The sequence below is a fragment of the Macaca thibetana genome, chromosome 3 (genome assembly GCF_024542745.1).
Source record: "Macaca thibetana thibetana isolate TM-01 chromosome 3, ASM2454274v1, whole genome shotgun sequence".
NCBI lineage: Eukaryota > Metazoa > Chordata > Mammalia > Primates > Cercopithecidae > Macaca > Macaca thibetana.
The window spans coordinates 164,569,679-164,582,237 of NC_065580.1; the positions used below are offsets into that span (position 1 = coordinate 164,569,679).

The window sequence follows — 12,559 nt, forward strand, 5'->3', positions numbered from 1 at the left end:
GGCACGCGCCTGTAGTTCCAGCTGCTCTGGAGGCTGAGGCAGGATGATCGCTTGAGCCCATAGCTTCTGGGCTATACCCATTGGGTTTCCACACTAAGTTTGGCATCAGTTTGGTGACCTTCTGGAGCAGGAGACCACCAGGTTGCCTAAGGAGAAGTGAACTGGCTTAGGTTGGAAACAACAGGTCAAAACTCCTGTGCTGATCAGTAGTGGGATTGCACTCCAGCCTTGGCAACCTAGCAAGACCCAATCTATTTTTAAAAAAATAAATAAATAAAAGTAACGAGTATGAGATAGGCCTCAGCTGATGGGTCCAGGATCTCCTTGTATCTCCTTGTGATTTCTGGAACTGTGGCCTCCACTGCACAGCCAGCCTGGTGGGAGGCAGCAGCCTGCACACACACGGCCTTTAGCTGGTCTCTCTGGAGCCACATTGATCCTCCAGTTCCACAGACCTCTTCATGTCACCCAACCCTGTGTCCTGGAGGCTGGGTAGAGATGTCACACTAGTGGTTTTCATTGGCTGTTTAATAAAAGGCTAATTACAAATCTATTAGTGCTATTTGAAATGATAGACAAAGGAAAAAAATAGGACTACTCAGGAAATTTCCTTTGACTATTTGATAAACACAATTATGCTGATAAAATGTCAGAGCTACTAGCAGAAATAACCAAACAATTTTTTTAAGTTAAAAAAAAAAACCCAAAACCTGCATGCTCTTGTGGATTGTTTGGATGACTGTGTTTTGTGTTTACTGAATGGCTCTAAGTGTAATTTCATATTCTGCATTTTAGTTTTTATTTTAAGATTAATCTCGGTTCTGCTCTCTGCCCCTGCAAGTTTGAGCTGTCACATGCTTATCAAGAATTGTGCAAACAAGAGTAACTGCTCAGTGATTTTTCCCCACGCACATTAATCAATTTGTATGCCTATTCTATTTAAAAAAAAAAAAAAAAAAAGTGTTGTACAAAGAGTCCGGAACAGAGGAGGTGCTGGGTCAAATCACAAGGGTCGGAGCAGGAGGGGACACCGGCGTTCCTCTTTTCAACCCTTTGATCATGGGTTTTACAGAGGAGGAATCAGGCCATGGAGGCAGATGCCCTTTCTGAAGGCTCTGCAGCCGGGATCTTTTAGTATTTTGTAGATTGAGATGTTTCATGTGTATTTCTTACTTATTTTATTCATAGCATGCACTTAATGAAGTTGATCCTGGTGATTGGCAGAAATTCGTGAAGACAGGACTCAAGTAAGTTGATTTTATTTTCTTAGAGCCCTTCAGTAAAGGTGTGAATGTCGTTCATCATGCGAAGCCTCTTTTATAGCTTGTCATTAGCATAATCCAGGTGGTGGAGCAGATGTCACCTCATTTTTAGAGATAGAAGCTGAAGAAGTTAAATGATTTGCCTCTTGACACAGGGTGCTTCTGATGATGAGAGAAGCGGTCTTTTAAAAAGAACTATTTAAAGAAATGCAGAAATGTGCAGAGAATAATAGTAGTGCCCACATTTACTAAATACTGACAGTCTTCTGTGTTTGTCCTGTTCCTTTCTCATCCCTCTCTAACCAAAGGTCAATAGTCTTCCGAGGTTCTGCTTTGTCTTGTCAATATCTTCTTTTGTATGTTCATACACTGAGTGTTAGTATGTTGTTAAACAATATTATTTAGCGTGTTTAACATTTTACACTAATGTATCATTCTTTATACATCCTTTTGTTCACTGACATGTTTCTAATTTACCCATGTTGATACTTGTAGATCTAAGTCATTCATTTTTATTGCAGTAGAATATTCGGTCATCTATATTCCAGTTTACTTAGCCAGTCCTCTACTGACAAACGTCTAGGCTGTTCTCCCTCTTCTCCCCTTTAAATCACATCTCTCGCTCCCTCCCTCTCTTTTTCTCTTCCTCTGTCTCATTCTCTCCCATTATAGTCTTGTAGTCTCTATCATGTCTCTTGGTGCAGAGGCAACAGTTTCTTGGAGTGGACTGGGGACTTACTGGCTTTTAGTGTGGGTGCATCTTCAGTTCTAGATGTTCAAACTGCTCTCCAAAGTTGTTGAGCAAATTTTTTGTTTTTGTTTTTGAGACAGAGTTTCACTCCTGTTGCCCAGGCTGGAGTACAATGGTGCGATCTCGGCTTACGACAATCTCCATCTCCCAGGTTTGAGCGATTCTCCTGCCTCGGCCTCCCAAATAGCTGGATCCACAGGCACGCACCACCACGCCCTGCTAATTTTTTGTATTTTTAGTAGAGACGGGGTTTCACCATGTTGGGCCGGCTGGCCTTGAACTCCTGACCTCAGATAATCCGCCTGCCTTGGCCTCCCAAAGTGCTGGGATTACAGGCATGAACCACCACGCCCGGCCAGTGAATTTGCACTCCCAACAGAGTGTGTGTTAGGGTTCATTTTTCCCTCACATCCTCCCTGACCCTTAATACATTCCAGCTCTTCAGTTTGGGGCAATCAGATAGTCATGCATTATTTTCATTTCCCTGACCATCCTATGAACTTGAAACAGAGAAAAGTATTTCACACAAGAGGAGAAAGAGAAGTGAGGGTGGGTGCCAGGTTAATGACGACCATAGGTTACCATCACAGAATTATGATATTTCTTTCTGTCTTAGGTTAAAGTTATTTGTGTAGGACTGAAAAACACTTTTTTTAGAGCATGTTGCTTTCCTTTCCTTAGTGGGTTTTGAAGGGATTTAGGACATAGAAGGCTTCTGAACCATTTGATGGAAGTTCTGAATAGGGGACAGTGAGGAAGGAGGGAGGCTGGGCAAGGTGACCTGGGAGGCACTAAGTTGCCTCTTTCTCAGGCGCAGCTGTTATCATGCCTCCTGGCGTTTCCACTGAGCAGGAAGTTCGTTTGGTGTTTGAGTCATAAAAATAAATGAACTGCATCCCTCCCTTGTTTTCAGAAGTGCTCCCTGTGTCAGTGGACAGACAGGACGTGATAGAGCCATGCAGTGCCATGTCAATGGTAGAGCCTAGATGGTGGGTAGAGGATATCCACTGCAAAATTCTCAACTTGGTGTTGTTTGAAAATTTTCTTAATAAAACGCTGAGAAAATGGCCGGGCGCGGTGGCTCACGCCTGTAATCCCTGCACTTTGAGAGGCCAAGGTGGGCGGATCACCTGAGGTCAGGAATTCAAGCCCAACCTGGCCAACCTGGTGAAATCCCATCTCTACTAAAAATACAAAAATTCACCAGGCATGGTGGTGCATGCCTTTAATCCCAGCTACTGTGGAGGCTGAGGCAGGAGAATCACTTGCACCTGGGAGGCAAAGGCTGCAGTGAGCTGAGATTGCACCACTATATTCCAGCCTGGGCAACAGAATGAATTAAAGACTCTATCTCAAAAATAAATAAACAAATAAAATACTGAGAAAAAGAATTTTTATTGTTTTCTATAAAATAAATTTTCCCTTTAGCAAAGCTCTTTTCCCTTTGACTCTCGCCACCTAGATTTCGGTACCAGGACCGCACATTTTTAAAAACATTCCTCACCGCCATACGGCTCCTGTATGGCCCAGAAAGCTCCGTGCGCACGAAGCTCATCCAGCTCCCGGTGGTCCACATGATGCTCATGCAGCACTCGCTGTTTCTGCCAACTCTACTGAAGTCTGACGGAGAGGAGAGCCCAGACAGCCAAGTAAAAGGTGACCCCTCACCCCAACCCTTCCATTCCAGATCCAGATTTTATCCTGATTTCCTTATACCAGCTGCACTGAAGCTCATCTCCCTCAGGCTCTCGGAGCTAAGGAAGCATTGCCAAGACAGTCTTGGAACGTTTTATTTCTGTCAAATCTAGGGTCAAGAAATCTCTCCTGACTTGTCGTCAAACAGCAAACACAGACCTGTTTTCAAGGCCGTAACTGGCGTACAGAAGTCGTGTTTGAGATCTTAGTGCCATATCATGGGCTCATGTTAAAATCTGGGATCCAGGGGAAGTCAAGTGTGGAAAAAAGTGTGGGTGTCTAACCTGAGAGAAATGGATTAGTTGCATGAAATTTCTGCTCAGGAAGATTGAAACTTTTATCAAGGAAAAATGGTTAGAACTTGCCCATTGACAGTTCAGTGGTAAAGAACTTCAAAAGTCTAAGTTTAGGCTCCATCCCTAATTCAGTCAGTATTCATTCATTTTAGTGCTCACAGGTCGGGTGTCAGAGAAGATAATCCGAGGGTTCCCGCCCTCTTGAAACCACGCCTTTTAGACATAAAATTCACACCCAGAAGTATTAGCAATCACCACAGGGCCAGACTGTAATAAACTGCTATTAATAAGTCGAAGACGGCCATTAGCCACATCACTGGTATGAGTAGTAGAAAAACTAAAAAGGGCTGCCCCCTTCAATTCAGGCAAGAGTAGACAGACTAGAGGCTTCGGTAGCACAGTCATGGGGAGAACATGCCTGGATTGAAAATCCGTATTGGCTTAACATTTGGGAGGGGGAGTGTGCAGGGGCTGAATTCAGCCTTGTCAAAGGCCTAGGAAGAAAGGTGATTGTGGAGATGTCTTAATTGAAAAATAAGTGGGGGGCTGGGCGCAGTGGCTCATGCCTCTAATCTCAGCACTTTGGGACACCAAGGAGGATCGCTTGAGCTAAGGAGTTCAAGACCAGCCTGGGCAACGTGGCACGACCCCATCTCAAAAAAAGAAAATAATGATAACAGAAATAAGTGGGGAAGGGATTAGATGGCAGTCCACACACCAGTGTTATTCAGAGGGGGAGATTTCCAGCATTTCGGTGTTCCCTGGAAGGCTCTCTTCACTGCTGGTGTTCAGGGTGTCTACTCCACCATGCCATGTGTTTCAGGGTTGTTTTCTTGCAGAAGCGCTGGTGGACCTGATGTTGACAGTGGTGGAGATGTGCCCCTCTGTCTGTGAGAGCAGCCATTTTGCCGTGCTTCTCGGGGCCTATGGCGCCACTCTCAGTGTCCTAGGTGAGGGTGTGAGGGCTGGGTGGTGTGAGCAGGGGGAGGGTGTGAGGGCCGGGGTGGGGCTGTAAACGGGGAGGGAGTGAGGGCCAGGGTGGGGGTGGTGTGAGCAGGGTAGGGAGTGAGGACCGGGGGTGTGAGCAGACATAGGGAGTGAGGGCCGGGGGATGTGAGCAGAGATAGGGAATGAGGACCGGGGGTGTGAGCAGACATAGGGAATGAGGGCCAGGGGGATGTGAGCAGAGATAGGGAATGAGGGCCAGGGGGATGTGAGCAGGAGGAGGGAGTGAGAGCAGGCGGTGGGAGCAGGGTGAAGATGTGAGGACCGGGCCATTTGAGCAGGGGAGGGTATGAGGGCAGGTGGTGTGAGCAGCAGGAGGGTGTCAGGGGTTCATCTTTCTAAACCGATCCTGCTTTGACTTGTAGATCAGAAGATTTTACTTCTGCTTCGAGCATATGAGCGGAACAAGCTCAGCCTCATCAACTTCAGGTGAGTATTGAGCTAGAGGTGGACTAGGCCTTGAGGTCTCAGCCCCCTCTCCACACAGCGAGCTCCAGACTCGAGATTTTCTCTCATTCCAGTTTGGTTCTCAGGGAAAGAGTGAGGCAGGCAGCACTCCCCTGACTCACACCGGCTTCTGCATAGGCTGCTCTGGGGAAGCTTGGCCTCATGCCATAAGGCATCTGGGCAGGGACACTCCAGCTGACTGATGGGTGCCTGTCCATCTGGAAATGCCCCAGGCTCACTGGCGGCTAGGCTGAGGTGTCTCATTTGGCTGATTTTTCTGAAAACTTTTCTCCTCATGCCTTTAGGTAGATTGACTTAGGCCGTAGGGATTTCAGGGGAAGTGTCAGGGGGCCTAACCGTGCATAAAATCTACTCTATTTTTGTTTGTGTGTGCATGCGTGCTTGTGTCTGTGTGTGCGTGCATGTGTGTGGGTAGGTGTGTGTGTGCACGTCGGCCTCTCCTGGGCTCCCAGCTTCTTGGTCAGTTGGGCTTTGGTCCTGCAGGGCTGAGTGTAACACCTTTCCCTGTGGGCCCTGCCTCACCTTTACAAGTGCCGCACCTCAGCGGGAGCTTGATCGAAGGTGCCATTGATAGAATGCACTTTTGGATCCCCTTTGCTGCCCTAGAGTCTTCTTTTCTCCTTGCCATTTGGGACTAGCACCGGAACATCTGCTCCATATGTACGTGTGTGTGTGTGTTCAGCCAGGAGGTGGGCTGACTGAGCCAAGGAAGATCCTTCAGGAGAGCTCGGAGGGAGGAGAAAATGATTTCCACTTCAAAGTACTTTGTTTAAAGATAAGAACTGTATCAGCTCAGAAGCGATCTCTGAACCCTCCCCCACCACAAAAAAAAGAAAGAAAAAGGAAATGAAAACATTTTTTTCTGTCTCTTAAGAATGCCCAGGGCTTGCATAGAAACTGTCTTCCTTTCTCCTGCGCCAGCCTCGCTCTTCTGACGTCAGACCTGGTGCTATGTCAGTTATGTCCTTTCTGGAGTAGAACAGTCCTCCTTATGTGAGGAAGAGGGGAGAGCAAATCGGAGGCGGGTTTTATCACAGTGCAGCATTGGTCCAGCTCCCCATTTCTGCAGGAGAGCACCCTCTAACCCAGAGAGCAGAGAGAGCCAAGCAAGGCTGCCCCGGGAGTCGCAGATGGGGCTGGTTGTGAAGGGAGTCTAGTTTCAGCTCCCGAGGGAAGAGTGAATCAAGGATTTGTCACTCACTGGCTCTGTGGCTCTAAAGGGCACAGAGCATTTCCGCAAACAAAATAAACATCCCGTCCTTAGATGAGGGAGCAGGCCTGAGCTTGGGGTGCTGCGCTGGGGACTTTGGACGCTCCGTGGTGGCTCTCCCGACGGTCAGTAGCGGGCAGTCTGCCGGTGTGCCTGGCGCATGGGCTGCCTGCCTGCCAGAAACTGAGGTGAACAGCGAGCATCCCTGAAAGGATGATTCTTTCCTTTTCTAACATTAGTGACTGTTGTTTACTCGCACAGAAGCAAACCTGTATTTAGAAGAATTTTGTTTAGAAGTATTTAGCTCTATAGATGTTACTTGAGTGCCTGGAGGCGCTGGGCTTGGTGCTCTCAGGAAAACCTACAGGAATGAGATACAGTCTTCCTGTCTGCTGAGGGTATCAGACTGTGAGAAATTTAACATTTTTAAAGTGGCAGCTGACTCACGCCCCAAGATGTAAACCAGCTCTTACAGAAGCACCAAGAGCCAGGCTCTGTGTGCTCAGGACCAATTCGTGCCAGGGTTGGCATTTGGCAAGTCAGAGGGATTTAATTGAGGTGAGGTGGGCAGAGGGGCCTGGGACAGCAGGAGGAGGAAACAGCATGCAGGAGGTGGAAAATCAGGACATTTGGGAAAAGGGTGAGTAGCCCGGCTTATCGGGGTCATCGGATGTGTGCAGGGAAGCAGGCAATGGGAAGGCCAAATGAATTGGCAGTAGAGGGTGGAAGTACCAGACAGAAGCATTTCCATTCCATCCAGGAGACAGCGGAGAAGCAGTCCTCGTCACAGCTGGGCTCTGGGGAGCGGCCTGGCAGCAGCGGGGCAGTGGATGGGGGAGGGAGGAGAAGAGTTGGCGGAAGCGCTAGGCTAGAGTCATTTTCTAGGAAGAAGGTAAGGTGGCCTCTCACAGCTGTGGTGGAGGTTGTGGTGTGAAGGTTGTCCACAGCATACACATGGTGGGCGTAGCCGAAAGGCTAGTGTAGGCAGACCTGGTTCAGTCGTGGCCACATGTGAGCAGTGAGAGATCAGGATTCTGCTGCTGTGGTCTAGCATGGACTCAGGAGCCAGACTTCCTGAGTTTGAATCCCAGCCCTGCAATATACCATCTGGGCAGGTGAGCAGCTGAGCAACTTGCTTAATCCTCTCCGCACCTCTTTGCCCCATTTGAACATGGGAGATAATAATAGTGCCCACCTGATGGAGCCATTGGGCAGATTGAGTGAATTGATCTACGTGAAGGACTTAGAATAGGCCTGCACATCATAAGCTCTGAGTAGACACCAGCTTCTGTCATCACCGACACTCACCCACCCTCAGCATCACCCTCACATAAGCTGTGATGGGATTGAGTGATGTAACATGTCACATGCTCAGAACAGCACCTGGTGTGAACTGGCGGCCTGACAACTGCCTGTTGTTGTTATCAGGATGAATTCTGTTCCCGGGGGGCCCTGTGACCAGTCTCTTTTCCCTTTTCTGGCTCTAGGGTGCTGCTGTGGGGCCCAGCGGCTGTGGAGCATCATAAGACATGCCGGAGCCTGGGCAGGTCATTGTGGCAGCAGCCGAGCGTCGGGGACATCCTTTGCCTGCTGGACCGGGATCGGATGATGCAGACCATCCTGCACTTCCCCCAGAACCGGAGGCTGCTGCCCTCTGAGGTGCGGCTGCTGCTGTTCTTTCCCTACCCACCCCGTTGCCCCAGCCGCAGGGGCTCCATCTGCACCCTCAGCTTCGTTTTTCTTGTTATTTACCATTTTATTAAGTAAGAATCTTATCATATTTAAAGGTACAGAAACCAGACCCTCATAAGCCCACCACCCAGCTGCGACAATGATCTGCACTGGCCACGTTTGTTCTGTTTATACCACTCTGCTCCCCTGCCCCCAAGGAGATGATTTTGCAGCACATCCCAAGGATCCTATCATTTCATGTACAGGCACTGCTTTTAAAGAAGTACTTTGTTTTATGCCCTTAAATATTCAAAATAATTTGAGCTCTGGCAATAGTGGGTAAACAGTTACGCCATACAGGTTGAGAATCTCTAATCTGAAAATGCCACATCTGAAACGCTCCAAAATTTGAGGCTTTTTGAGCACTAACATGAGATAGAGACGCCTTTGCTTTCCTGAGGCTCAGTGTACAGAGACTTTGTTTCATGCACAAAATTATCTTAAATTCTTGTATAAAGTTACCTGCAGACTATGTATGTTATGTGCATATGAAACCCAAATGATTTGTGTGTTGGTAGACTTGGCTCCCATCTCCAAGCTATATCATTATGTATGCAAATATCCCAAAATCTGAAACACTTCTGATCCCAAGTGTTTCAGATAAAGGATACTCAACCTATATTACCTTCGTGAGGTTGAATCACACATTTTTGTTGGTTTTGGCTCTTTCAGGACACACAGGAGCTGATATTCAAAGACAAGAGCAGGGTGGATCTTGATGGCCTCTACGACCCCTGCTTTCTCCTTCAGCTCTTCAGTGAGCTGACCAGGCCAGGTAACTACAGCCTTCTCTGGGGTCAGGGCTTGCTATGCGTTTGCTATGCGTGACTTCTCAGAGGTCAGGTTGATTATGGTAATTATTGCCACAATTACCAGATGAGGACCTGAATCTTGGAAATAATTCTTAAGGGATCTTCAGCCACCCTCTCATCTGTTCATTCCAGTGATTTTCAGCAAAGTTAGTATTTTGAACATACAGTGATGTAAAAAAAAATTGTAATTTTAAAATCTGGGAATGTCCAATTATCTTTGATGTTTCCCTAATTCCTAATGATGAGCATTTTCATTAGTTACTGGTCAAATACCAACAGAAATGAGAGATTTTATTCCTGAAAATGAGTCAGCCTGCTGAGGTTGCCTTTTTCTTGGCTTAAATACATTTTGGAAATTATGTTTTGTGTCTAGTAGCCTCAGAGCGGGAGTTCTTGTGGGTGGAATGGGTTGTGGAGAGAGAAAGAAACACGTACATGTAACACACATTGAGAAACACTGAGATTGATCTTCCCAGGCTGGTCAGGTCTGTTGGTTGGGGGCATTCTGACAGTGTGCAGGATAGCTCATTGTGGCTTGAATTTGCATTTTTCTAATGGCTAATGATGTTGAACATCCTGTGGCTTATTTGCTGTCTACATATCCTCTTTGGTGAAATGTCTGTTCAGGCCTTTTGCCCATTTTCTAATGGGATGTTTTGTTTTTTGTTTTTTTAACTATTGCATTTGGGGATTTTTTTTTTTTTTTTTTTGTCTTTCTTTTTTTGACTATTGAGTTTTGAGTGTTGTTTATATATTCTAGATACTAGTCCTTGAAAGGATTTGTGGTTTGCAAATATCTAACAATCCGTAGCTTATCTTTTAATCCTCTTAACAGGCTCTTTCACAGAGCAAAAGCTTTTAATTTTGATGAAGTCCAGTTGGTCAGTTTTTCCTTTTATGGATCATGTTCTTGGCATCTAAGAACTCTGTCTACCCCTAGATCCTGATAAATTTTTCTTATATTTCTATCTAAACGTTTCTAGTTTTACTCTTTACGTTTAAGCCCGTGATCTGTTTTGAGCTCGTTTTTCTGTGAGGTGTGAGGTCTGGGTCCCGATTCGTACTGCTTCACCTGTTGTTGTCAGTTGTTACAGCCTCCGTGTGTTGAAAAGTCCATCTGTCCCGCTTGTGACAGATGGGGGTCTCAGCTGCTCACTGGGCCTCCGCAGGTCTTTCCTGGTGGGGACGAGTAGAAGTCGGGGCCACCGAGTCACTGCTGGGCATGCTGAATGTCCTTGCTCTCTGCTCGGCTTCCTCTGACACCCCAGTGGGGTCAGGAGGAGTGTACTGTCACTGCCCAAGAGAGGAACATCCTGCCTCTCTCCTTGGCCTTCTCTGATGCCACCCCAGCAGGGGATCTGGGGCTCCTCCTTCCAGCCTGGCAGGGCTGGGAGTCTAGGCTCCACCTTTGCTGATGTGCCTGGGAGTGGGGCACAGTAAAGTGTTTGGCTGAAGTATCGCCATTATTGTCTCAAAGTTTTCTGCTTTGTTAGGCAGCCTTTTTTCTTTTTCTTTTTTTTTTGTTAGAACAGACTTTTGTTGTGGCCTTTGTGTGTAAGAGAGCCTGTCGACGTTTCCAGGTTGCTGACTTGAGCTCTAAGTCTAGGAGAGATGAGGCAAGAAGACAACCCCGGAATGCACTACCTTGTTCTTTGGGTCTCAAGGTCTCTGTCTGGTCTGCTTTCTTTCTACCTTCCAGAATCATCTTATATTTGTTCTACAAATGACGCTCAGTATTTTTCGTTCTGCTTGATAAGAAAAATAGGAAAAAGCGTGTCTATCTTGCCAGAATTGGGAAGTCTAAGTTCATTAATTTTTAACATTAGGTAATAGATTCACAGTTTGAAATTCAGCAGGTGCTGAAGGGTGTACAGGGAAAATCCGCTTCCTGCCCTACCTCTGGCCATAGTTTCCTCATTCTAGAGGGAGAACTGTTGCAGTTCCTCATGTTTTCCTAGGTCCAGCTTGAGCTCCCAGTGGGGTGTGCTGGGGGCTTCGAGGCACGCATTTTGCTTCTGTGCTGGTTCGCACGATCCCTGAATGGACTCCCAGACTTCACAACTGGGGAGATTTAGGTGCACTGGGGAGACCGTGTTCTACTATTCATCCTGTTTTCCTCCTTTTTAAACTTGAAATTTTCTTTTCTGTACAAATGCTCCTACTTCTGAATAGATTTACCAATCCTCTATCGGTGCCCTTTGTATCCCTTTTAAAAAGATCAAAGAGGCTGGGATTTCATAGAGATCTTCCCATCAATAGGCCTTTGTGTTGGCTCTAGCTCCCCTTGGTGAGCACTGTGGTTTGTTGCTGAAGCTAGATTTTGTTTGCAAGAGAGCAGAAGGCATTTCATACAAATGTCAGATTACGGTAATAGCAAACGGATATCTTAATTGCCCTGATGGCGATTTTAAGCAGCAGGCTAACTGCAGCAGATCTCCTATTCTGTGGCCAGGAAGCTCTTCTGATTTCCCCTGTGCCTCAGTGGCGCTGGCTAAGTCTGTTACTCATCAAACATGGAAATAAAGTTTCCGTACTCTAAAAAAATGCAAGACTACTAGACATTTTAACTTTAGTGAATTATGACAAATCATTTAGTCTGTCCTCTGTCTCACAATAGAGCTTTCAGGAGAAAAAGGCTTGGAAAATGTTTAATAGCAAAATCAGAATGTTAATTTTCATGAAATCTTGAGTAGTGTACTTCCTCCCCACCCCCCCTTGGTCTGGGAGGACTTTTTTGAAGAGCTGTCACTAGTAAATGGTCTTTCAAATTAGGAAAATGTACCAGGTACCAGTTGCCTTATGTTAAATTTCCAAATACATCTATTTTAAGTTTTATTGGTTTAATATAGGTAAAAAAATTGCAGAACTTGTCTGTCCCAATCTTGGAAAGGAATTGCAATAGCCAAAAATTTACACAAAAAATTCATATCAAAGTAGAACGTTTCAAAAGGTATAGAGGTGGAGAGGGAAATGGATATACCAAAAACAGAAACAAAAAACCACTGCCCGAAAAGTACGTTTATTAGATGTTGCTCTGGGCATCTTGTCATCCTGAACAAAAAATGGAGGCCTGGTTTTTAAACAGATTTCATTGATTGCTGAAGGGAAGCATACCCATTCGTTGGAAGAGGCAGATTCCTGGCACTGAAATAGTTGAAGTGTGACATGTAGAAAAGTCAGTGGTAGTGACACCACCAGCCAGATCAGGGCATAGAACAGTAAGCAGCTCCTCAAGCCCCTCCCTCCCTAGAAGGGGCCAGCATCCTGTATTTGATCTTAATGTAAATGGCGATACACATGATGCAATCTTTTCTGCCAAGCTGCATTTA

General features: G+C 46.3%; 1 protein-coding gene across 1 annotated transcript in view; it reads left to right on the forward strand.

The window, feature by feature from the left end:
* Nucleotides 1–12,559, forward strand: part of URB1 (URB1 ribosome biogenesis homolog) — a 78,164-nt gene that overhangs the window by 49,513 nt on the left and 16,092 nt on the right. The window contains exons 25-30 of the mRNA XM_050786038.1: nt 1,189–1,247; nt 3,476–3,669; nt 4,844–4,954; nt 5,375–5,438; nt 8,175–8,346; nt 9,091–9,193. Coding sequence (XP_050641995.1) covers nt 1,189–1,247; nt 3,476–3,669; nt 4,844–4,954; nt 5,375–5,438; nt 8,175–8,346; nt 9,091–9,193 — 703 coding nt within the window. The remainder of the gene's footprint in view (nt 1–1,188; nt 1,248–3,475; nt 3,670–4,843; nt 4,955–5,374; nt 5,439–8,174; nt 8,347–9,090; nt 9,194–12,559) is intronic.